This window comes from Styela clava, chromosome 1, assembly GCF_964204865.1.
Source record: "Styela clava chromosome 1, kaStyClav1.hap1.2, whole genome shotgun sequence".
Classification (NCBI taxonomy): Eukaryota; Metazoa; Chordata; class Ascidiacea; order Stolidobranchia; family Styelidae; genus Styela; species Styela clava.
In genome coordinates, this window is record NC_135250.1 from 17,541,907 (window position 1) to 17,566,869 (window position 24,963).

The 24,963-nt window shown below is 35.4% G+C and overlaps 2 protein-coding genes and 1 pseudogene across 3 annotated transcripts; 1 reads left to right on the top strand and 2 right to left on the bottom strand.

The window, feature by feature from the left end:
• On the bottom strand, positions 1 to 14,157 carry LOC120347964 (crystal protein-like). Of its 2 annotated transcripts, XM_039418085.2 has the most exons (12): positions 14,093 to 14,157; positions 6,077 to 6,184; positions 5,604 to 5,715; positions 5,049 to 5,145; positions 4,433 to 4,643; positions 4,207 to 4,337; positions 3,864 to 4,114; positions 3,085 to 3,163; positions 2,645 to 2,818; positions 2,331 to 2,494; positions 1,784 to 1,939; positions 1 to 1,519 (listed from the first exon to the last, which is right to left on the bottom strand). In XM_039418085.2, exons 2-12 carry the CDS (start codon positions 6,132 to 6,134, stop codon positions 1,066 to 1,068), a joined length of 1,887 nt encoding a protein of 628 aa, XP_039274019.2. In that variant the 5' UTR covers positions 6,135 to 6,184; positions 14,093 to 14,157; the 3' UTR covers positions 1 to 1,065. The 2 variants fall into 2 exon arrangements, with proteins under 2 accessions (XP_039274019.2, XP_039274012.2); XM_039418078.2 differs by lacking the exon at positions 14,093 to 14,157 and having other exon boundaries at positions 6,077 to 6,259.
• A 1,685-nt stretch (positions 14,158 to 15,842) lies between these two features.
• LOC120346624 ((3R)-3-hydroxyacyl-CoA dehydrogenase pseudogene) lies at positions 15,843 to 17,525 on the top strand (annotated as a pseudogene).
• A 3,217-nt stretch (positions 17,526 to 20,742) lies between these two features.
• LOC120348453 (uncharacterized) lies at positions 20,743 to 23,668 on the bottom strand. The gene is made up of 2 exons (XM_039418576.2): positions 21,881 to 23,668; positions 20,743 to 21,808 (listed from the first exon to the last, which is right to left on the bottom strand). Exons 1-2 carry the CDS (start codon positions 23,266 to 23,268, stop codon positions 21,337 to 21,339), a joined length of 1,860 nt encoding a protein of 619 aa, XP_039274510.2. The 5' UTR covers positions 23,269 to 23,668; the 3' UTR covers positions 20,743 to 21,336.
• Positions 23,669 to 24,963: the final 1,295 nt, after the last annotated feature.

Here is a 24,963-nt window from a genome sequence, read left to right on the forward strand (position 1 = left end):
TTTTGCGGCGCATTTGGCAACTCGCCACCCCTCTGGGAATTGCTGAACTACACCATTTTTCTTTATCAATTTTACCCTTTTATTTTTTGGTGTTCCGCGAGCCGAGATGAAAATCGTGGGTGTTCCGTGGCCAAAAAAGTTTGGGAAACGCTGGAGTAGACTATAGAAAAAAGAATCTGAGATAGGTTAGTAATGCACCATGAAAAAGTAACTAGAATCATTATGCATAGAAGATTTTAAAAGATTTACGAAGTAAAATGAGTCTTTTGCTTACGTTACTTTGCTTACGTCTTATATTTTTTACTTGGAATAGTACATCCGCGCTTACTATCATTGGCTACAGGGTACAAGTTTGTCTATTCTATTCAATAAGTGAAAATGTGCATGAAGACTGAACATGGGTACAAATGTCCACGGGTGCAATTGTACGTGAGTGCAACTGTATATGGGTGAAAATGTCTAGGTTCAAATGTATATGGATGCAAATGTACACGGATGCAATTTATATGCATGTTCTAAAATCTTGAACATTTTGCACCCACGTACAATTGTACTCATGGGTAATTCCAAGCATACAAGTTTGCACCAGTATATATATATATATTTGGGTACAAGCACATGGCTGTGGGCTTATATGTCCATAACCCAAATGACTGTATATAATGTTTGAAACTTGGCGGACATGCAAGTTATATTGGCTGTAGCATACATGGATATCATGTAACTGACTTCATCACAAATGCAGTTGTCAACTAAAACAAAATCTTGGCGGTGAAATTCCGTTCAGCATCGACATTGTCACTAAGAAAACATTTGATCCGATGTGGACTAACTACAAGAGAAGAGTCAATCCAGCGACCTCATAACCACGAATATCCACAAAATGGTTCGAACTATTAGCATATATTCATGAATTATATAAATGTGTGCGAAAACAGACTAAATTAGCTAGTAAAAAAGTCGGATAATATTGCCTTTCAAGGAAATGTAGGTAATAGACAACCGAATTTCCAAAGAAATGTGCATTGAGTTAACTGGAAGTATCATAAGAACGCAACGTCTAAGTTATTGAAGCAAACCTCTCAAGATTGCGAATAGCACAGTAACAAAGACACATGCTACTGTCGGTCGTACGATGACACCGTCACTGGTGGTATTGATTTTTCCATCACTTTCTGTCGTTGTGGGCATAGAAGGCATTGTTACACTGGCGGTGGTGACAGGTATAGTAGTGTGCGTTGAAGTCTCTTGAGCTTTCATGTATACACCGAGGCTATCCCAAAAATCACAAATTTCTTTTTCGTAATCGCTCTCGAGGTACGCCACAGGCTCGTCTAATCGCAAATTCAGCCATCGTTCTTCATTGCCTTGGTTTATTCCGACGTATGGAAGCCATTCGGGAAAATCTCCCGGTAATGGAGTTTCTAAACCTTCGGAAGGATTGCCCGTTCTCGCGAATCCTCCCCAATAGTTGCTGAATTGGTTCGAAACTTGTATATCCTCCACATCAGGCACCAATCTACGTATAAGTATTATTATAACTATTTTTATTATCAAACGATATTTTTGACTCTTCTGCTATCAAAATAATATGTATATATGTATAAGTGGTAACTAGCGACAGGGTTTTTCATCACGAAGAATCTTCTTAGGGTAATCCTGAAGTATGCGCACCAAGATGTTGCATAACCTGAACCCTAACCTGGTACACAACCTGAATTCAGGTTGTGCGCCATCTTGGTGCGCATACTTCAGGAGGTCCCTTCTTAGTTATTACTCTTACCCTAAATGCTCGATCGTTCGGAATGTAAAATGTAAGTCCGAAGCATGACACGAGTAATTGCAAAGTCGACCTAAACGTGCCTCACAGTCTGGTCCATCCAAGCTGTGGCTGAATACATAATGGTATACAGAAGACTGTGTTGTATTCGATGCGTATCTGTTTAAAAAAGGTGTAATTGATTTTTTTTTTTTTTTTTGTTAGCTGTTTATGACTCCAGTTAGACTTGCATCACCTTTCCTCAATTTACTTGACGAAATGAGTATAGTGAACAAGCAACCTTCAACTGGCGTATGAGATTTGATCTATATATACAAAAATATTTACGCCCACGCCCACTAGTAATACTCGTGATGCTGAACTACACTAGATCCACATGTACGATAGCCGTCCCATAGTTCCAGCTCCGTTCAGGATATAGCGGGTAGAATATTTTGTTCTGGCTTTTGTGTATATATATATATATATAAATGAGCTTTTCTTTTTTGTTCATTTTATTTCAATTCAGTCTGTATAAAATTATAAAAATATGATGGAATGAATAACAAACCTGGCCAGCGCCCTCTGGTTACATGTGAATACCAAATGAGTTGTTTCGATACCGAACAATTCAGGAAAATTTGAAGTCCCATACATCTCCATATACTTTTGGGAAACAATTTCTCCTGTATTTTCATACTTTCCAAGTCCTTCAAACATGCGATTGTTCAAAATCTAAAAAGTGCAGTTTGCAATTCACACGCTACTGTTGCCATCTAATGTAGGGATAAAAACACTGGTTAATTTACGCAGCAGAAACCTACTTATAGCATGAGGGTAAAAACGCACCCCAAATCGTATTGTTAATATTACAACCATGCCAACCTTATACGAATTTTCATTTAGAAACGGAACTAGAAATTTTAAAACGACGAGTTCTTCACTGTTGGTTCCCGATATGATTGGTTTATGTTTTTGCCAATTTCCCTCTTTGAAACGTTCAATCGGCTGCTTTGTGAATTCATCACCATCGATAATTGGTCGAAATGGCTCGACAAACTAAACGTAGAATATTAAACAATATTCAGAAATTACAGCTGCTGGTATTAAATTCTTGAAATTGAAGCTTTATTTATATCATTTACATATTATCACATTTATAACATTCACACATTCATACCAACTTTATAAAATGCAAAAACTAGTGCTGTCCGTCCACCAACAAGAAAAATATTTTTATTTTCAATTTTTAAATAGTTACCAGATTACTATTCCGGCAATATTTAATTGGTCTCACCCCTCGCCTACTTTAATCAATGTTGTACCTGATAAAAATCGAATCTAACAAACTCTGACGTCATTATAGATACCATTGCATTGATGAGTTGCTGAGGTTCCGCCTCCCTAAACAAAGTAACATGTTTCTTTCATTCGATTAATAAAAATATAACTTCAAATCGCAATAAACCATTGGATATACTTGAATTCACTACTTAACTCTCAATTATGAAGTATCACGATAGTGAAATTTGTTTATTATGTAACATTATCTTATGTCGTTTATGTCATCTGTCCACAAGTGAAATTAGTTACCTACAATTTTCGTTTTGTATCAGGATTACTATACTATACTGCTAGGGGGGCTTCTAATACATTCATTCACTTAGGTATGATTAAAATGGTTTTCAGAAGAAAGAGGGTGAGGTTTTATATTATTCAACGGCTTCGACAAAAACTATTTCCATTATCAATTCAAAACTATTATTCACAAGATTCATGAAATGTTTGAGATTTGTAAAAAAAACAGGTTTCTCAAACATAATAAAAATAAATCAGAGATGCTGCCTTTTGGCTTTTCCTCCGTCTCCATGTTCCGAGAAGTTTGGTCGAAATTGATAGGCCCAGAAGCTGCCAGGAAAAGCAATGATTCCACAAAATTCACAGCCGCATACATAACAAAATGACCTTCCACAACCACAACAACATTATAGCAACAAATTTAATACGTACACTTTGTATTTTTAAAATAAAGCAATTTACTTCAAGACGTTGAGAGAGTTTTGTGGAAAGAAATATAACTTTATTGAATATGTGTAAAACTTACACGAGACAATCAATATCGGTTGTTAGCGGTCTGCAGCATTTTCTTTCTACCGGCCCAGCAACATCTATCGGTCCACATTTTAGAAACTGTAGAACTTCTTCCGTTCTATTGAGAGATTCCTCGAACGTTGGATAAAAACTGGGAAAAGGATTGCTTTGCATAATCGCTCGATGAAATAGCTTATCGCTAACGTGGGAAAGCAAATGGTGCATGACCGATTGGGCCCCAGCGCTTTCTCCAAATATTGTCACCTGAAAATGAGAGGAAGAGTTAACTAACCGTATTAGACTCTGTATGGCCCGGCGCGACATCGGCGCGTTAATGTCTGAGTCTTTATTCTAACCCTGTTTTTGTCTCCTCCAAATTTTTCAATGTTATCTTGGACCCATTGCAAACCGAGTTGCTGATCTTTAATTCCTTGATTTCCTTCTATCTTATTCCCATTCGCTTCATACGTGAGGAATCCAAACGGACCTATAAATGGAATGTGGTATGGATTTATATATTGCATGTTTTCATTATTAAAACTGCCTTTGGAATGACGATAAGGTTTATAATTTGAAAGATACCCAGTCTATAATTCACTCTCACAATAACGGTGTTTGTAACTTCGCTCAGGAATTTCCCCTCGTATTGTGGCCATGTGCCTGCACCGAGAAGAAATGCACCTCCGTGAATCCAAAACATAACCGGTAAACGATCGGCTGGGGGCATAAAAGAGTCAGATAAATTAACATGGTGCGGTACGTGTATATCCAGATTAAGACAGTCTTCCGAAAGCTGTAAATGCATAAATTCACGATATTGAATCACGATTACAAAATATTCGAAATCAAATATCTACTAAGACATGACACGTACTTGAAAGATTTTGAATGTGGCTTGGAGATTAAATCTGATGAAGTGATGGTGCACCTGAAAATGACTGTGGGTGGAAGTGCATTGTGGGTCCAAATGTATGTAAAAGCTAGTACCAATACGTATTTATAATTATGGATATTGCTCGAATATAGCTATATGCTTGGGAAAATGTGCGGGATGCAAATGTCAATGAGCGACAATGGCTATAGTCACGAAGATACACGAGTGCAAAGGTACTGACGCCGTTTGTTCAAATGTGCACTAAATGTTCGATGCAACCTCTCAATCTATTTGATTTATCTTAATTTACAGACTTATACCCACCCTCAGTATCCTGCCAATCTGATAGCAGCTTAAGAAGTCTTGAGTCGTTTTGTTACGAACTTTATTTGGAGTATTGAGAGACTGAGGGGGTTGGAATCTATTATAAAGAAACTTTTATGAAAAGTTGTATACAAGCTTATGTTTGCATTTAATTTAAAAAAGTCAGACAATTACAAATTAAAAAGTATTGATAAAATCTACTAGGGAGTAGTTAAACTCCAACTCCAAGTAAATTAAACTCCATAATGGCGTGCTTAAACGATCAGGAATTAGTGATTTAGGCTGTTTTCAACACATATATAAAATCATTTTCTACTTCATGAAAAACGAGGTCGTTATTAAAATTTGACGACGCTTATATAACTAAATTTTAACTATTTTTTAAAGTTTTTTCATGATAACATTCATATATACTCTTTTGCACATGAACCTTATTGCAATTGCATTGTGATGTGACATCATAGTGTAATATGATTTAACATATTATGTATCGTCTGCCGTATAATTTTTTTCCATATGTACTATTTATTGTAATAGACCCTGACGTATAATTACCTCAGGCTTCCAAGAGGTGGTCGTGCATAAGGAATTCCGTAAAACGATTGATCATGATCAGTAGTTATCCCGTGTATCAGTCCTGACGATGTCTGAACTTGGGGCTGAGGGCCTGAATAAAATGGTAAGCCTTATGCCCAAGAAGAAAAACATTATTACAAAAAAGAGGCAGGGACTCTCTTATCCAACAGCAAAATCGTCACTCTAATAATTCATTCTGTATTACGCGTTTAATGTTAGTGTTGCACAGAAAATAATAGTTTTGAAAATATGAAAATATATTTTGTATGAATGTTTCTCAATATCGCATTTCTAGCACTTTCCATCGCAACATATTAAAGATACGAAGCAAGGAATTTGTACTTTTGCTTCTCTTATTTATGCTCTACAGCAAATCAGGATCACAAATATATATGAAGCACAGGTACCATCAAAATATTTGGGCGTTTTCATACGCATTTTAACGTTTCCACCTGACACATCAAATACATCTTCTACTGTGTCTTGAGAACTTTCTGGTACATTGTACATTCTGCTTAATGTCTCGATAAAAACTTCTTGTGGAGATGTTCGCTTTTCGACTACACAAAAAACTTTTTTGGTTGTTAATGTAACAATTACGAATATTAATTTTAATATACTCGTCATATTCAATATTTTTTCTGCAAAATTTAAATAAATGTTCCTTTTATATTTCAGTCATTATGGTACAGCGATACAATTTTGCTCCCAAAATGCTTTCTCATATGTCAAGCATACAATTTAGAATATGAATATTGAACAATAAAGATTATGCCTCCAATAAACCTAAGCTCTTTAACATTACTGCATTACTGAGATGGGTCGATATTTTAGTGTATCGTGTTGTTTACATTCTACTGCCTTTTTCCTGATTGTTTAATGTTCAATGATTTGCAATCAATTTGCTTGATACAGAATCGCGTACATTTATCAGAAATTGTAATCGCGTGCGAATTTAAATAGTAATATAAAGTAATATGGCGTGCATGTGTAATAGGTAAAGTAATTAACGGTTTCACGATTTTAGTCACGATTTTCAAGGTCATCTTATGTATTCATAGCTTGTTTGCCCGATAAACTTTAGTATCGTCCAAATGGCCTCAACCACCTTGTTAAACATGCAGTGTGGAAAGTTTCTATCTGATCGCAAATAATTCGAGAATGACAGCGTAGTCAAACCTGATTTAATATTTGATAATATTGGCCAGTCGCGGATGATCTGCAAAATAGGCAATGTGTGACTGCTCAAATACCCCAGCCCGGACTATATTTTTATCTGAATCTTATATTTGAATATTATGAAGTTAGGAAATAACCATTATATTATGTAAATTCAAAAGAAATGTTAGAAAAACATCCCAATCCAATATGAATGGCCTCTCCCTTAAAAGCGATTGACCTATACCAAATAGAGAGAAAGTTTGTGGATTTGTTAGAGCAGCTACACCAAGGATTCACTGCTAACGAAGTATATATTGTATATATAAAAATAAGAGAGCAAAGTTCATTTATATGAATACGAAAGCCAAAAAAAATTTTTTACTCTCAATTTTCCAAAAATCATACCTTGGACGAGTCTGAATATGTTTATTAATTAATTTAAAGTACTTTACCTTTTACAGTAACTTACCGTATCTCCCTACAGCGTGGGCTAAAAATTGTGTTCACGTCAATAAAAAGATAATATAGCGAAATTTTGAATGAAATATTAGATCTCATAGATTCAGATAATTTATTTGCGTCGTGCATGAAACATTGTAAACACAAACAATAATAACTCAAGGCAAAAGCAAAAAACAGACACACAATGTTTCAACTGCAATTAACGAGGAGCCGCGAAAGACTATCAAGTCATCGTATCAGCTACACTATAAATGTTCAGCAGCAGATGACGTAGATTCGCAGAAAATTTAGAAATAAACAAACAGTAATAGCCTTTTAGCCAAAAATGCAATTTTCAACCGCTGAAAATTTCGAAGCATTTGGTTCAGTAGTTAATGAGAAAAGTTATTTTTTTATACGGTAACTACAAAAAAAAAGTTCAATCAAAAACAACAACACAATTACAAAACGATTCATAGGTCCATTTCGTGTCCAATGAAGTGCCTCTAGCGCGTATTATTTATAAATGATGAGAACCACAATTGCAACCTTAAATTTAAAGTGTGGATGTATACAGAAATCAGACTTCAAAGTTGCAAATCGGTTATTGACAACATAAAAACATGTAAGCTTTAAAGACAGCGACAGTTAGTATAGTGGTAACTGGTAACCAATGAAAATCGAGAATTTGTCAAGTTGTACCATCAGATTAAGAACGCCCTTTAATATACAATCATCTCTGTGATACCAGGTAATAAAATCGTGTTTAGTTTTGTTCGTTTACTTATAACATTGTATTGGATGACCTCGGCGAAGCATTTTTAATGAGCTTAAGACAATCATTTACTCAACACAAACACATCCGCTTTCACAAAGTTACATCAATACAATACAAATGTTGCGGTTTGACACAAACTGGTTACTATTGGCATTTAGTGCAGATTGCGATTATTTTAAAATGGATATTATTGGCATGCGATAACAAAGTTGATATGTAACTCATTTAGGAAATCTTTTTTACGTGTTACAAATATTTTTGTAATTGGTAAATAATATTAACATAATACGAACGAGTACACAATGTTTATATTAACCTATATTTTCAAAACGAGTAAAAGATTACTAGTATTAAGCAATATAAGTCGATGCTCAAAGTGAAATACCAAAGTCCCATTTTTCAAGGAAAAGTACCCATTGGAAGCAGTTTTGCAAACCCCAGTAATAATCCGACTCGGCACAGCAGAAACGTCATAAGCGTTCTGAGCAACTTTTAAAATCCATTATTCAACTATGCGTTCAAACAATCATTCGTGCAACTTTATGAGCCCTGTAAGCATCATATTTTACTGATCAGGCATATGTAAGATAAATCAAATATGTCCAATGTTCAAAAGTTATACTTTTATCTTAAGTGTTCATTATTATCCTTAAATTTTAGAATTTATAACAAAGAAATCCATCGCCCTATGTACTAATATTATATTGTTGAACAAGTTTATAAAATAGTCACCTTTTGATTATAATTTATAAGAGAATTCATACAGTTACCGTAACAGACCCTCTGTAACATACGGAATACCAAATTTACAATACGGAGTAACTTCGATTATAGGAACAAAATTATTTACGTTTTGGCTTACAGCCAATCCATTCGCTGTTGATTTGACTACTGCAGACTGAAACAACAAAAGTTCATTATGTGAATTTTCAGCATTATTTAACTTATTTAAACAATATTAAAAAGCTCGTATCGGCGGGGTATCGAATACTTTGCATAACAGAAATATCATTATCCGTCGAAAAAGTGGGCTCTTTTCATAAGAGTGTCCCGTTAAATTTCGGCGACTGTTACATGGAATTTTCCGGATTCCGATTTGAACCTAACTTGGTAATACCCGCTTTGGTAATACTGGTTGCGCCCTTCAACGTATTTCAACATATATACGTCCTAACGAAACTTACATTATGACATTTTGTGTGGAGATAATGTGCAATATTCTATAGTTAATAATGCCTCAGATAAGTATTTCGGAATCTTTTGTACAGAGCCCCCACCACAAAACACCACCGTCTCCGTTCAAAATTAGAAATAATTCAGTTAGGGTTCATTCAAATTTTTAAATCATTCCTAACCCGAACCCTAACCCCAACTAGATAATTACTGTTACCGCCATTATCTTGAAGTATAATTATTTCTCCCGCAAGTTGGCGCCATGGACCAGCTTATAAAATGCTTGGTTATTGCACCACAATGACTTTGTGGAAGTGACGTCAGGGGACCGCGCATCCTGCAGGGTTCTGGAAGTTTCTAGCTCAGTGGTTCCCAACCAGGGTGCCGCGGCGCATTAGTGTGCCGCGAAAAAATTTTGGTGTGCCGCGAAGAGATTTCATTTTTGAATTTATTTCAAGTGATTTCAATTTCCAATCCCTTGAATTCCAAAAGAATTACTCACGGCTCTTGATAACAAACAGAAACGACAAACTTGAGCCGTATTTCGGGTATTTAGGTATTCTTTTACTTCTAAGTTTTTCATAATGCGCGCAAACATCGTTTCGTAAAATAGAAATTGTCAACCAAGGTAACAAATTATTGTGCGAAATTTTTCCCACATTTGACCAAGGAATCATTAATTGACTAACAGACTTGTCATTATTGCCTATTTATTTAATTATTATTCAAACTCAAAATAACATTCAAGATTCACGCAATGACTTTGCAGGGTTTTTATTCACCATTTAATACGAAAATAAAACAGACACAATAGGAAAGTAAAATCATAAAAAGATCAACTATCGTCCTTATAAATATCCGCATTCCGACGTCAGAAATGATAATTTGTTAGCTTAAAATTGGGACAGTTAATTTACAATCGTTGGGGAGAAGGATCAAAACCGGCGTAAAAAATAAAAATCAGAATAAAATCCCGAATTCACTCTTTTATAGCCTCTAACATATGTCGCCCATATGAACGCATAGTTCTCCCAGGAATATAAAACCAAATTTTGCGTGAGAATTAGTCCTAGTAAAAAAGAGTGGACGGCGGAAATAGCTCACAAACATTAGAAAGCCTAGCATTCTGGATGCCCATTGTATTTGTATTGGAAATATCCGATATTCGACAATTCGTTATAAATATTCGAATTATTCGATTCGATAAAAATATTCTATTTTGCCCATCTTTGCGATCTGTAATCATGCCAGTAATCAGGAAAAACGCGTGGTAGCACAAGCACTGATGTAATGAAACTTAATAATAAAACCTTCATTAAATTTTAGTAAATTGCACTACTTTACGAAAGCGTGGTGGGATTGACGATTATTTCATATCTCGAACACAGAAACGGTTATTTTTCGGATAGTTTCTGCGGTCTGAAAAGTCGAATGAGCGTTTCGACATGGTAAATGCTACGATATTTGCCATCAAATTGTGCTCGGGCCTTGCACGAGATTCATAACGTGGAAAGATTTGTTCATCGGTGAAAATTGTTTATAACAACTTTACGTATTACCCGTGCGGCCGCGCATCTCTTACAACAATGTGAGATGCTCCGAAAGTGGGTCTCGTGTGCATTATTGTAAGAAAACAGTTATAATATCGGTAACTATTAACCCTTCATTTTAAATACATGATATGTTATATTAACAAGAATAGAATTTCTCTTATCTGATCTTCTATGTTTTTTTTTATTATTTTATAGCTAAATGGCTTCAAGAGTAGGAAATGTTCCTGTTTTGTGATAGGTGTGCCGCGAATATTTAAATAGCTCAATAGTGTGCCGCCACATAAAAAAGGTCGGGAACCACTGTAAAATCTAGCTGGTGGCTGTTCTGACGTCGGTCTGAAAGTGTTTAAGTTCGCTGTTTAAGTTCATTAAGGTTGCATTGTAGGCCAATACTGTAATATAGTTCTGTAGTTAGTGGTGTACAATAATGAATGACGAAGCAGACGACGATGATGATTGAGTGGAACTAAAGCACAAGGTAAATATGAAATTCAACAACAGCCGGTGACTTGAAAGAGAGCAGGTTAAAGATTCAATATATAACCAAATTTGCCAAAAGACCATGAAGAGTATGTACATACTCGATAATAAAGTATGGCAAGTAAAATTTAAAAACGAAGAATCATTCCAAAATGCATTAACCGAAGGAATAACATACAAACACAATGAAACAGAATTCAAAGCCTAAATTGAACAAGTTTTTTCAAATGTTACTATCGTAACTATAAGTAAAATGTCTGATGAAGTGTCAGATAAAAAAGTGTCAACATTATTTTCAAATTTTGGAGAAATCAAAGCTATAAAACATATGATGGATGAAGATGGAGTGGAGAATGGGGGTTTTAAGGTGTAAAATGATATTGCGAAATGAAATACCTCCGAAAATAAGATTGCCAAGTAAATATTCAGGCGGAGAAATATGTGTATACTACCCAACTAGACCAAGAAACATAAAAAAATTCGAAGATTGGTGCTATATCTGTCATTCTGTGGAACATGACGTTTAACAATGTCCAAGAAGACGCAAATGCAGATACAGCAATGGTGAAGGAAAGTCGCATCTCGAAAAGGATTGTCTGAAAAAAAATATATATATATATCAAACAAGGAAAATCTAGAAAATGTAACTGTCGCAAAGGAAATTCAACAAATTAAATAAGGTCACGTCAAAGTAATAATGAAGTGATAAAAGAGATTGAAGAGAATTAAAAAGACAAAAATCACTAAATGCCAATTCTTCAAAACAGCCAAACACGAATGCAGTAGAATCGAACACCAGTACATCATCAAAAAACTTGGAACTGAAAAAAGAAATACTAATCATGGGAGATTCACAAGTCAAAAGGATGAAGCCAAAGGTTAATCAAAATAGAGTGAAAGCTGTTCATGTAGAGGAAGGTAAGTTTGGAAACTGCTCTCAAAAAACATCAAAAGAAATATCGAGGAGTAGTTATTTATGCAGGAACAAATGAAATATCATCAAAGCCATATGACAATACAAAAAAATGTTTGGATCGTTTAATTGGCGAAGGTTGTATACATAGATCCACCAGTATGCATATCAGAGGACAGAATCATCGAAAGCTATTTTGAAACCGACATGATTCATCTAAGAGGAGAGGGTGTCACAAAAGTAATTGAGCAAATCAATAACGTGATAAATATTTATGGAACAGGAAAAGGAAATATTCTTAAAAGACATCATGTAAAGAGTCCTACTCAAACAGTTAAACAAAAAAAGAAAGAACAAATAAATGACAATACACAACAATCAGGACAGACAGTTCAAGTGGAAGAGTCACAAATAAATCCATAAACACTTTACGATTGAAACTTTTCGGTTTTCTGCGCCTCTTTTAAACGGCATTCATGGCACGAGCCATGGCTGCCACGCCCTAGATACGCCACTACAATAAATGGAATCGGAGAGGAGTAGAAAAGAATGTTTAGAATAGATGATCATACTAATAGTACTATACTACTATTAATACTAATACTACTAATTATGCTAATTTTTTAGTAGAGAAGAATGGAGAAAACACGCCTAGCCCTAACAGACATTTTAGAAAATATGCGTTCAAATTACCTACTTAAGTTCTTCTTATTCTACTTTACATCAAGTTGTATAAAGGGACTGAAATCTGTGGGGGGAAGTTGGACCCACTAATAATCTATTTTGAATAACTCTTTACGAAATGCCGCAGCTGCATTCGTTCTAGGTGTGATTTATGCACCCACCCTCCAGCTATCTTGCCACATTTGCACATCGGAATTTACGCGCGATCTTCAGCTAAAAAAATATCGGGGTAAGTTGAACATTTTGTGGGCAAGACGGACATACATCAAAATAAACTTGATGGTGTCTCGTAAGATTTCGGTCAACGCCTAGATGCCTTAGGATCAGGTCTGCCAACATTTCGTTTAAACAGATCATTTTTCCTGCATGTTAACCAGTGTGTCCGTCTTTCCCCATAAAGGACATTACAGGGCAATTTTTAAAAGAGTTTGAACAGCTTTAAAAAACAACAACATTTTTTGCACTTTTTCAACTGCAGTTTTTACGTCTTATTTATACAAACCTTTAGAAGCATTTATTTTTTACTTTCTTGGCATACCTTGGACGTATTTTAAACGTCTGTGGGGTAAAAAAAATTGGATGGGGTAAGATGAGATTTTACGCCGGACACCACTTCTAGGAGACCCAGTATAAATATGGCGATGAGAGTGCTTTTTATCCGTGTTGTAAAGGGGTACTTGGTACCAAGAAAAAATTATCAACAAGTCTCGATGACGACGGCCCATTGACATTCCCAACAAACTATATTGAAAAAATCTTCCCCCTTTCCCACTCAAAATCCACTCTACCTCTTGAGTGACCCTGCCTACCCAAAAATGAGCACTGACAGTCTACTAAGGAATTTATTCAATCTTATGCATCTAATTTCAGCAAATTTACAAAATAAATCCGAGTTCGCAGACTTTTTCCGGCTAAAATTATTTTTCGCAACGTTGGGACTCTATTATTTGACGTTTTTCTTTCCCAGAAGAAACACCCCTTTCGCAAAAAGCCCCACTTTGTAAGCTGCCGATCTTGAAATGTAAAATTTTCGTTCTGTCGTTGTTCGAATGATGTCGCTCTTTCACGCGATGCACGAAAAGCGCGAGGTGTTCCTTTTAGAAGGATTTTATTTTGCCTGTCCATCATATCCCGGGGGTCCGACTTACTCCGACCTACATATGCACTTGGCTAACACAGACAGTCCCCGAACTCGTAATACTAAAATATTCTCAGTTCAACCGGAAAGCTTGTGGATAATCGGAATAAAATTATGGCCTAACCCTAAAATATGCTACGGGAGTACCTTTTTGTTAGTAGAAGTAGTCATCAAACATCAAGTCAAAGTGTGGAATCAGAAAGGTGAGTTCTGTTCAAAAATAAGCTTCAAGTCAGAAATCAGAATAGATTACACATTCTGACATTTTAACAAGATGTTATAACTACATGTTTGCTTGTGATTTGTCACTTCGTCGCTGTTCTATATTTTTCTTCCAACAGTTTTTACTGGAAAAACTTACCTTTACATGCGAAGAATTTATTTCCGAATTTTACAAATTGTTATACTCCTGGTTTCTATGATTTATAATATATATATACAATTGTTATTGTATTTATGAAAGAATAGCAAAAAATTGCCTAATTTTGTATATAGCTGACTAAAACTTTACCAGCCCGGTTCATGAAGACTAAATGCTAGTCGGAACGTTTTCAATATTGATCTTCCTAATGCAGGGGTTGGTCATACAAAAACATTTTAAAGCGTAATGTGATATATATTTGTTTCATCTGGCATCATTAGCCAACGACCTCTCGTCAAGGTTTCAACAGTATCACATAGGAATGAGAAAGAGTCTCTGTAAGACAGGTAATATTCAATAAATTGGTGCGTAATTCTCAGCTGTTCTTCAGTTATACAAGTTGACAATTATACCACATACTAAGCAGTTATGAAATCTCTTGCGTTTAATGATTAACGCAAAGAAGTTTATTTATCTAGCAAACATAATGGTCAACATTCCGTCACTCACAGAGCATATTGATACAGATTAGTATTAGCAAGTCCTTCTTGGCAGCTTCTGTATGGGCAATGATATTTTTCAGGTTTCTTAATTTTGCAGCGGCTTAGTCAAGATATAGATTACTGCTCTAGCGTATGAATAGATTTTTTTCGGTTTTTATTGCTCTAAATAAGAAGTAGAATTATGGTTTGATAATTTGTGCTTCTATTTTCATCCACATAAATAAATCATTTTTGCAAATGACTACAAAAGAACCAGTAGTCTTGTGGATATTTTCCAAAATTTTTGTGAACTGATTCATACTTTCACGGATCTTATGACATGCGTTCTTCGCTTCGCACAAGCTAGCTGTTAGGGCATTGTAACGTTTTATACATATAGATGATAAATTGGACTCAAGTATAAGCCGTGCAGCGCAAAAGGGTGGAAATTTCTCGCACTTACCAGATTACACTGAATTAAAAACTCGTTTCGCAGGCCGCACAGCATTCAAAATTGGCACTTCTTCGCGGGCGGCAAAACTATTTTTTGTGAGTCGCATTTGACCCGTGGGGCGCAAGTTGCACACCACTGATATATAGAACTTGATTTCGAGAGATCTCACGTTTATTGTCTCCAATTCCGATGTGTTGAAGCTAATATATTGCACTTCCCATGAAGAAACATTTGACTACAGACTACCTTCATCATAGCCCTGTCAAATATTCAATACATTCTTCATCCAGATGAGACGTTAGAGCAGTGCTTCTTAACCTGAGCTGTTCCAGGGGTTCGACGACGGTCTTCTGAACGAGTTCTATATATAAATATCATGAAATCTCGTAGCCTACTAATTAGGCAAACATAACCCAATGTGTGATTGTCAAATAAAAAATAGTCAAAGTTTTGTGAAAGTGAAATCCATATTTTCCCAAGATTTAACTTGAAAACTGGAATGCATTCAAATTACTTACTTCAAAGTTTTCGACCTTATTCTGTCATTAAAAAATTAAGTTTTTCATCGGTCATCAAATCACGGATTTCTTTTACAGCATTATAGTTCTATTGTTTCCATCTTTATATATCTTATTCAAAGCAGGCTAAAATGCCTCTACAGAGACTTACTGGTAAAGCCGCCGTCGTCACCGGTGGCGCTAACGGGCTGGGTCGCGCAATTTGTCAAAAGTTTGCCGAGGAAGGCGCAAGTGTTGCAATAGTAGATATTGATGTTCAAGGGATGGAAGAGGTTCTCAGCTTGTTGACACGTAACAACAACAATGTTCACTGTACCATCAAAGCAGACGTCACCGTAGCAAAGGACGTCGCAAAATGTTTTAAAATTGCTGAAGAAAAATTGGGAAAAAAAGTTACAATTCTAGTCAACAGTGCAGGAATGTTTTGTGGATTAAAACCTATTGGTGATGTAACTGAAAAATTGTTTGATGACGTCGTACAGTTGAATTTGAAAGGTACCTTTCTTCCCTGCAAAGAGTTCATTAACTCGCTTGAGAATTCAGAAGTGTCCGGTTCGAAGGGATCTATTGTAAATATATCAACCATTGATGGAATAAAAGGAAATGCAAAAATAGCGCCGTATAGCAGCTCAAAATTTGGAGTAGTAGGATTAACTAAAACCTTAGCAATGGAATACGAGAAACATAAAGTTCGTTGTAACGTAGTGCTTCCAGGCTCCATTGATACTCCAATGTTGGATACCGTTGGGGATGGGATTAAAAGTATACTTCTTAAAATTATACCAATGAGTAGATTTGGCAAACCAGACGAAGTAGCAAATGCTTGCCTTTTTCTTGCTTCCGAAGAAAGTTCCTACATGAACGGCGCTAACTTGGAAGTTACTGGAGGACTGTGGTGCTAAAACTATACATGTAATGAATTCATTGTAATTGTGTTCATTGTATATTGCAGATATATCTATGACCTTCGAATCTTGCTATATTTTTAGAAATGACCTTTTCCAACATTTCCAATTATACCGAATAATGGCAAATTTCACTTGTACATCATTACTTTTTGAGGTATGTAGAGCTGCTCGTGAGCAAATGAAGAACATACACATACATGAATACGGAAAATACCATAATTGCAGTACCAGTTGACAGAAGTTCAGAATGAATTGGTCCAGAAATATTTATTTCGTCACATTTTTTACCAGTTTTGTACTGACTACACTTTTTATTGTACCAAATACGTTAGGACAAAATGTATCGACTAGCACGAACATCTTCTCTCCCAGGTTGATAATACACGATGGAAACCGGCCACCCATAGTCAAACTAAACATTTCTCTCGGCATGCAGTTCGGCGATATTTTTCATAGTTGCCAAATCGAGGAGAATGTGGCGAGCTTTTGTGGTTGCGCTTGTGTTGGAATTCTTTTCATTTACTGTTTAGTGCGTGATATAGTATTAGTACAATGCTATATGACACAGTTCTGGTCTGCACATGAGAAAAGAAAATGACTGGATAATTTTATGCTAAGCAAATGGCTATAATTTCGCTACCTCAATTGTGTTACGTCAGCTTTATGTTGAGTTTTCATGCTTCCCGCGGAATTTGTTGAAATGGAACATATCGTTGTAAGACTTATAGATTATATTGCCCAAGTTCAATGTATGTTCGACTATTTTAAGACAGTGGCGAAATAGAGGAAAAGTGATCATGTATGCGAGGCCACACGTTAGATAGGTCCGAATATAAGGATCTAAGATTGCGAGTTGTCACTTGTTTTAATGAATATATTTGTAAATATAGACTCTACTAGAACCAGGACTCGTTTATATATATGTAGCTTTCAGTGATATTTTCGATATGTCAATAAAAAAATTCAAGAGGAACAGACCCCCTGTTTAAAAACAGGGAAACAGGGCTAAATATCGAAACCCCAATGTAATTTCGTAGTCATCAAAGCCTACGTTAATCCTGATGTTATTGACAGTCATCAATTTTACTTACAGTATTTTGAAAAAAACTTGCCATATTATCCTTTTCCATCAATTTCGGCGAATTGTTGGTGGTCAACAAACAAAGTGAACCTATCGATTCGGTGTCGGTAAATGAAATATCTTAATTTCTTCTCGAGCGATTGCCGACCGATTGAAAAATGAATATATATATATATACATCTAATATATTCGGTAAGAAAGCGGAGGAAAATATCTCTACGTATAATTATTACAATGACTTTACTACAAATTCAGTTTGAATTTTTGAGTATTATTGACTTGATTTAACGGTAACTTACATGCGCTGTTTTAGGCCAGAAAAACCGAAATAAAGCAATGTCAGTGACAAATATACGCTTCTGAACTATTGGAGCGTGTCTCTCTAATCCAGTGGGTTTAAATGGTCGTTTATCTTGCTGGTTATTGGGAACCAGGATATCCACGTGATAAAATTTTAAAACATTTTATCCAGTTGCAAAATCAGATCCATCGAGGAGCAGTTGATATTTTCTACCTTGGCAATTGACAAGAAACACATTTTGTCGAACACAGTAATATCCGAAAAAAGAAGGCAGTAAAATCTCAGAATATATTTAATATCATACAGTCTCTTGAGATTTGAAGTATTTTTCATCTACGAATACGCATTCTTTAGCAAACGTTAAAATTTTTATCTAACCATGACGTCAGCATCAAATTTTGAAAACCATGCTTGATCATACGTGAATCACTGATAATCAATGTGAGATTATGGGTTGGTAATGTTGGATATGAGACTAAAAATCGAAAAGTAATTTAGTGGTCGGCACAGAAGACATTCCGGCGCCATAATAGTCTATGGGGTTTAAACGGCAAATAACAATATATCTCAAGGGAATTTAGATTTTTTGTGTCAAATTCGTAATTGCTATTTGTTTTAATGTCGCCTTCGCAATTTTATGCAAATTGCATTAAATATTCAATCAAATGTACATGAAATTGAAAAGCATGAAAAGCACCGAAGTGACCCTCCCTGGTCGTCTTACCAGTTGCATGACTGAGACAGGAAACTCGGGCGCGTCATATTTTGATCAAAAGTCATCTGTATGAAAACAACATAAACAAAACAAAGTTTCGGTTGCCATTTATGGTTGTCTTTTAAAAAATCTTAAAAACCGACAACTGGCTGAAAATCTCAATATATTTTTTAATTAACAAATCAAAAATCTGATTTGAATTGAAATTAATTTACCGAATATAATTCAGGTTCTTATCCCTTCGATAATCTTTAAGCACTCTATTATGATGATTACTATTATCTTGCAAAACTGAATGAGATTTTGTGAAAACTTGAATTTAATGGGAAGCGCACAATAACATGAGATCGGGATTCATGGTAATAAAACGGCTCACATTTCGGAAAGTAAACCTGCACTCCACCAGCATCAGGAAATTTATGTTTGGTGATTTGAACCTGAGCCCAAATCCGATATAAGGCCAACAATATGAAAATAAAGATAATTTATTTTTAACGTAGTTCTTCCAAAAGGTTCGTTTTGCTAGCCAGACGTGAATGAAAATTTAATGTCTCCATATTAAATGCCGGAATAATACTGTCGAATTACGTCTTTGGGGAAAGGTTCGAATTATCGCAACTTGGGAACATGCGCGAGCGTTTGGGAATAAAAACTTTCATTGACAGCTGTTCACAGTTAAGCACGTGCCAAACAGTACAAACAAAAATGAGTGAAGAACAATTGATTGTGATTTATTGAAATCATTCCCATTAACAAGCGTGGTACATATAATTCCCTTCCACGTGTCAAGCATGACCAGCATCATCGAAGACTCTTAATTTCTTTGCGTATGCAAAATGAATTTCCGTATTTTTAACAAAAATAATTTTAGGGACTCTGTGTGATACACTTTTAGCAAGTTGTTATCTATCATTATAAATAGAATAAAATATTAAAATAAAATATAAAATAAAAGATAAAAATCGATTGCCGGGCTCAACAAAGAGTGCAAGAAGCTTAACATGTTTTCCTTGTCGACAGTATAATAAAACTTTTATAAGGATATTTGAAACACTCAAACATTGTCCAGTACAAATTTATACCACGTGTCTTTATAAGAAATAAAAGAGAAGCTTCGTACGTTGAGAATTTGGTTTTACTAGTAATATCCGAAAAGAAAAGAAGTCACGCTTCAAAATATGCAATTCCAGCATGTTTCATGAATGCTCACAATGATATCGTTAAACGACTCTTATTTTGTCCTTTTATTAATGCAACTAATAAAACACCGCGGGTTCACGAAGAAATGACCGTATTCAATTGAGGTAGCCTTTCATCTGATTGTCTGATGTTTCATCAAAACAATGTATCCACAATGGTTTAAAATAAGCATACGCTATATGTATACATGCTGAGATAAACGAAAGCATCAAAAGCAGAACGTTACTGCTGCGGTCCCGCAGAGAATACTTCATGTACAATTTCCGAATTTGAATAAAAGGTTTCAATAACAAAGAATATTATTGTTTACTATTCTATTGGAAACCTATGAATCCCATTTCTGTTGTTATTGTTTTTATTGCCTCATGACTCTAAACCGACGTCGACGTGAAAGAAGGATTTCTATAAGCTAGCTGCGCGAGGGCTAGCTCAACAATCTGTATGACATCGGAAGCAACATAGTGTGGTCTTTGTGGATGAATAATTCAATTTGGGTTGTGCAGGAATGAGAATAATTCTAGTACTTGAATAAACTGAAAATGCAATTTTTACCCACGAGGTTGTCTATGTTCATTAGTTTAAATATTGACTAATTCGCGTTTTCGGCGATACGTCGTCATCGGTTGCCTGTTTCTCCGGAACCTTTTTCAATATAAACTAAGGTGTTACTTTTTGTGAATCGTACATTCACATCTCGGCATCAAATAAAGATTCCAGATTACGAACAAATTACTGACGACGGAGGGCTAATATTTCTTATCATACATACACACGATGTCTGCCACATTTCGCCTCTGCTTTTATCGTTATATATACATGTACGTACAGAAAATTACATCAACATTGAAGGTGTATAGGCACAAATTTTTGGTATTTCATTAAATCATCAATTATAAATAACAAGCAATCAAATAATCAGCAGTAGAACTCGTTCATTGGCAGTTAGAAAAATCAACAATATTGCGAAATAAAAAGGTAAATTAAACTATTTCAACAAAGGCAAGTAAATAAATAATAATAAAATATCAAGGCATCATATAGTATTCAAACATCCGTAGCGTGTATTCTATAAATCATAATACAATTATCTAAATTTCATATTCGTAATGTATGCCACGGATAGAGCGTTTACGTACTCTGCTCATGCTTGATGCAAAAATCTAATTTTACGCAGCAAAGACACTATTCATGTCACTTATTAAATTAAGGAAGGCACGCAGAATTTCCTACATAGCGATATTTAAGTTTACGTCTGGCATATTGGCATACATACAATAATACAAACAGAATAAAAATATACGCAAGAAGAAGATAACGTATATGTATATGTATGAATATAACGTAATATGTCGATTGTCGACAATGTGACATTCATGCAATTGTGACAGTTGAAGAGGTTAGGTCAGAATTCTCTTGTGATGGGATTGTAATGAATGGCACCATTGAAACATCACTCATTTGCTCTTGTTTCATTGAAGACGCAGCGATTGGAGACAAAAATTCCTCAATTAATTTTGAATCGTTTACTTTCGTAGGCATCATAATATCTAGGCACATTCGTTTTGAGGATTGATTTTCTTCGTCACTACCGTCTTCCGAATCTAAGAATCGTTTACGTGGGATAATAGAGGCGTCGTTTTCGTGCCATTTGTTTTCATTGTTTCCTTTGTTAGATTCGTATAACATTCTCTGCAGATTGTCAATGTATGTTATAGCATTGCGTAAGATTTCTACTTTTGGTAATCTTTGGTTTGGGTTGGTACAAGCACATCGCTTCAAAGTTTCGTAAGCTTCGTTTACTCTTTTTAGCCTTCTGCGCTCTCGCAAGGTAGCAGCTCGTCGCCTGTAGAAGAAATATAAATTAGGACATATTGCTTGAAGTATCATTCTTTTACTTTATTTTGATAATAATTACCTGTCATGAGGTCCGGTCTTTCTTTTGCATGCTTTACAGGCCCATACGAGACATTGTTGTCCGTTAGGATGACACGTATGGCTTCCTGAACTTGTTAGAAACTCCGTATCTATATTATCAGTTGTGATATCGGCATTGGTATTCAACATGTTCCCGATCGAAACTTGCGATAATTCGGTGACTGGATCTGATGCTTGAAGAAATCCATCGCCCGATGGTACCAAAGTGTTCGAATTCAAGCGGTAGTTCACTGGATTTACGTAATTGATGGTGTTGTTTATGCAAGTTTGCTCAACGTTTGCAATTTTGAAGGCACTTGTTAAAATTGATGAATCTGACTGGAATTGGTGTATATTGCTTGTAGAAAGATTACTCGTGGGAACAAAATTTTGTTCTCTCGACGCCAACGTAGCAATCTTTGAGCCAGGAAGTAAAGTAGAGCATGGAGCAAGACGAGCTGGTGACTTTAGAATACTGTTATTTTCGGGTGCAACCATCAGAAATTCTGCAAGAGAAGATAAATCGCTTGGGTTCAACATAACGTTTTCCGTTTCTGGTGCTATGCTTGTCCTGGTACCATTTTGGAATACGGTCGCACATTGCACACTCTGTGCCAAAATACTTTCTGCTACGCCAGTAGTTTCTGGGGAAATTATGGAAACCTGTTGATTTGCCACGAATGGAAATATAGGCTGAATAATTTCCTTGTGACCTCCTTCTTCAGTGAAAGTTGGCTCCAATATTGAAAGATTTAGGATTTGGTTGCCATCTGATAAAGAATTATCAATCTCATTGCGCTGTGAAAACGCAAACGTGCTGCTGTTTTTCAAGGAGGCATCAGCAATTGAGTTTTCAAGATCAAGTTGGAATTCTTCAACGTCGTTCAGATCAAGATAATCGGATGCTCCGTATTCCAGTTTTATCCCGGGATGAGTTGAATCAATTTTGTCCGAGAAGTTTACTGATGTATCGAAAATATCACATGCCTTCCATTCATCTTCAGTTGTATGGTTTGTGTTTTCATTATTCAATTTCAAATCTAGTATACCGGTAGGTGAAAACAGTAAATCTTGTTGATGATGGCTGTTCAGGTTTACATTATGATATTCGCTGCCGGTACTGTAACATAAGCTTTCTATTCCCGCAGTGCTGGTAATGTCATCCAGGCAAAACTCAGCTCCGATACCCGAGTCAGAAGTATTGATGAAACTGTTTGCAAATTCGTTTAGTCTATCCGGACTTTGTCGGAATGATTCATCGGAGTCTGAGCATACAGGAGAACTAACAAATACGTCCCTGGAAATGATAACTTCTTGTGTTTGGCCCTCGGAAGGTGATGATGTAAGTACGTTTCCCGTGATGCTTGATGAGGCCATCAGACTTGGCATGGTGATGTCATATAAATATTACAAATTATAGGAATGCAAATTTTTTGACTGACTGGATATGAAACAAAACAAATCAAAATTTTAGTTATTTCTGTCAGAAAATGCCAGAGATATTGCCCAGCTCCTAATAACAAAACTCGACTGATATAAAGGTAATATATAGACTGAAAGCTTTCACCTCTTCTGCATATTCCTGCTGTTGTTCACTAGCGATTTTAGCTTAGAAGAACATAGCCCTAAATAAAATTCAATTATTGAATCAGAGAAATGTAAGCTCAAGATTAATCAAAATGCCTCAACTTGACGCCGGTAAGTGAAAGAATTCGATATCGAACGAACACATTACACTTAGTTCCATGGTGTTAATTGATTTCGCTAAGCGGTAATAGAACCTTCTCAACTTCTCCAATGAGCAAATGACATTCTTTCCAGAACATATATTGAATATATCACAAAGCAGTTTATGTCATCGCTATTTATTGCTATATGTCTCAATGAAAAACCGTCGACTTCTTTTTCCCAACAGTCTTCCGAATCCCGTGGAGAATTCGCAGCGCGATCTACGTTTCATATTGCAATTCGCAGTTTTTAATTGTAACTACGTAGGCCCTTCGGTTCGTTGGTACTAAAGACGTAGCACCCTCACTACCTCTCCGTTTGGCTCAAGTACGAAGTTTCACGCTGGCGTCAGTTTTGTCAATTTTTACAGTTCAAACTTCAAAGATGCCGATCAATCGCATGTTAATATTTAAAGAATTAAACCATAACGAAAAATAATAATATTTTTGAAGTCGGCAGCACGATCATATATATTGAAATAGTAATGTCTTTGATATATTAAGCTTGTTACTATTAATTAAAAATTACCTAAAATTTCATTCTCATCGCCAAATTCATTCGTGATTCAGTCAGTCTGCTTTTATTGAAGTGAGTAAATTAGAAGTTCATTTTAAATTCAAATGCTCATTCTATTTGTTCATCATGCATATTATACCATTTCCTATATCGTGCATTGGTTATTGTGTGTTCTATGTAAGAGTTTCATGCTTGATTTAGCCAATGTTTCAAATAAGAATGTGAATGAAGGTATCATCTATTCTTTAGTTGTAAAAATTTCCTCGCAGTTTGCTTAATTGGAACTCGTTCGTTCGACAAGTTACCACTTAGATATCGTTCCGAATTTGCTATCAATCATATATGTTCAATAATTTAAAATCGTAGGATTATTTTCTTTATTTCAGTACTAATACAATTTGTAATGTACAAAACACAACATCTTATCATAAAATCAAAGTGGGTGTCAATAGTGAAATTGCAATTTCTCACAGCTGGTGGGATAAATCACTTCTCAGGTAGTAAAAATTACATATCTGTCACGTACTACTAAATATGATTCTCTGTAAGTTTGACTCTTTAATCACCATTATATATGTGTATCCTATTTGCATTATTTTAATTTAATTTTCAATGCTTCCATTCGTTGTTGCATTATCGGATTTTAATTATAGTTTTACAAAAAATGCACTCAAGGTCAACGTTTGCACATTTTCGTTTTTCCCCAAATACTGTAATGTTCACCTAACCACAAATGCATTACCTTTGCTAATTGCGCTCAGTTATTTACGCCGACAGGATATTTTAATGTATTGGTTTGTTCCCATGGGTAACGTTGTAAAGTGATTTAATTATGAACGA

Excerpts from the sequence above, each read along its gene's own strand:
- LOC120348453 (XM_039418576.2), bottom strand. The coding sequence starts at position 23,268 with ATGCCAAGTCTGATGGCCTCATCAAGCATCACGGGAAACGTACTTACA. Across the intron at positions 21,809-21,880 it reads AAGACCGGACCTCATGACAG|GCGACGAGCTGCTACCTTGC; the intron begins GTAATTATTATC and ends TTTCTTCTACAG.
- LOC120347964 (XM_039418078.2), bottom strand. The coding sequence starts at position 6,251 with ATGACGAGTATATTAAAATTAATATTCGTAATTGTTACATTAACAACC. Across the intron at positions 4,644-5,048 it reads AGATTGGCAGGATACTGAGG|CTTTCGGAAGACTGTCTTAA; the intron begins GTGGGTATAAGT and ends ATGCATTTACAG. Across the intron at positions 1,520-1,783 it reads CGAACGATCGAGCATTTAGG|ATTGGTGCCTGATGTGGAGG; the intron begins GTAAGAGTAATA and ends ACTTATACGTAG.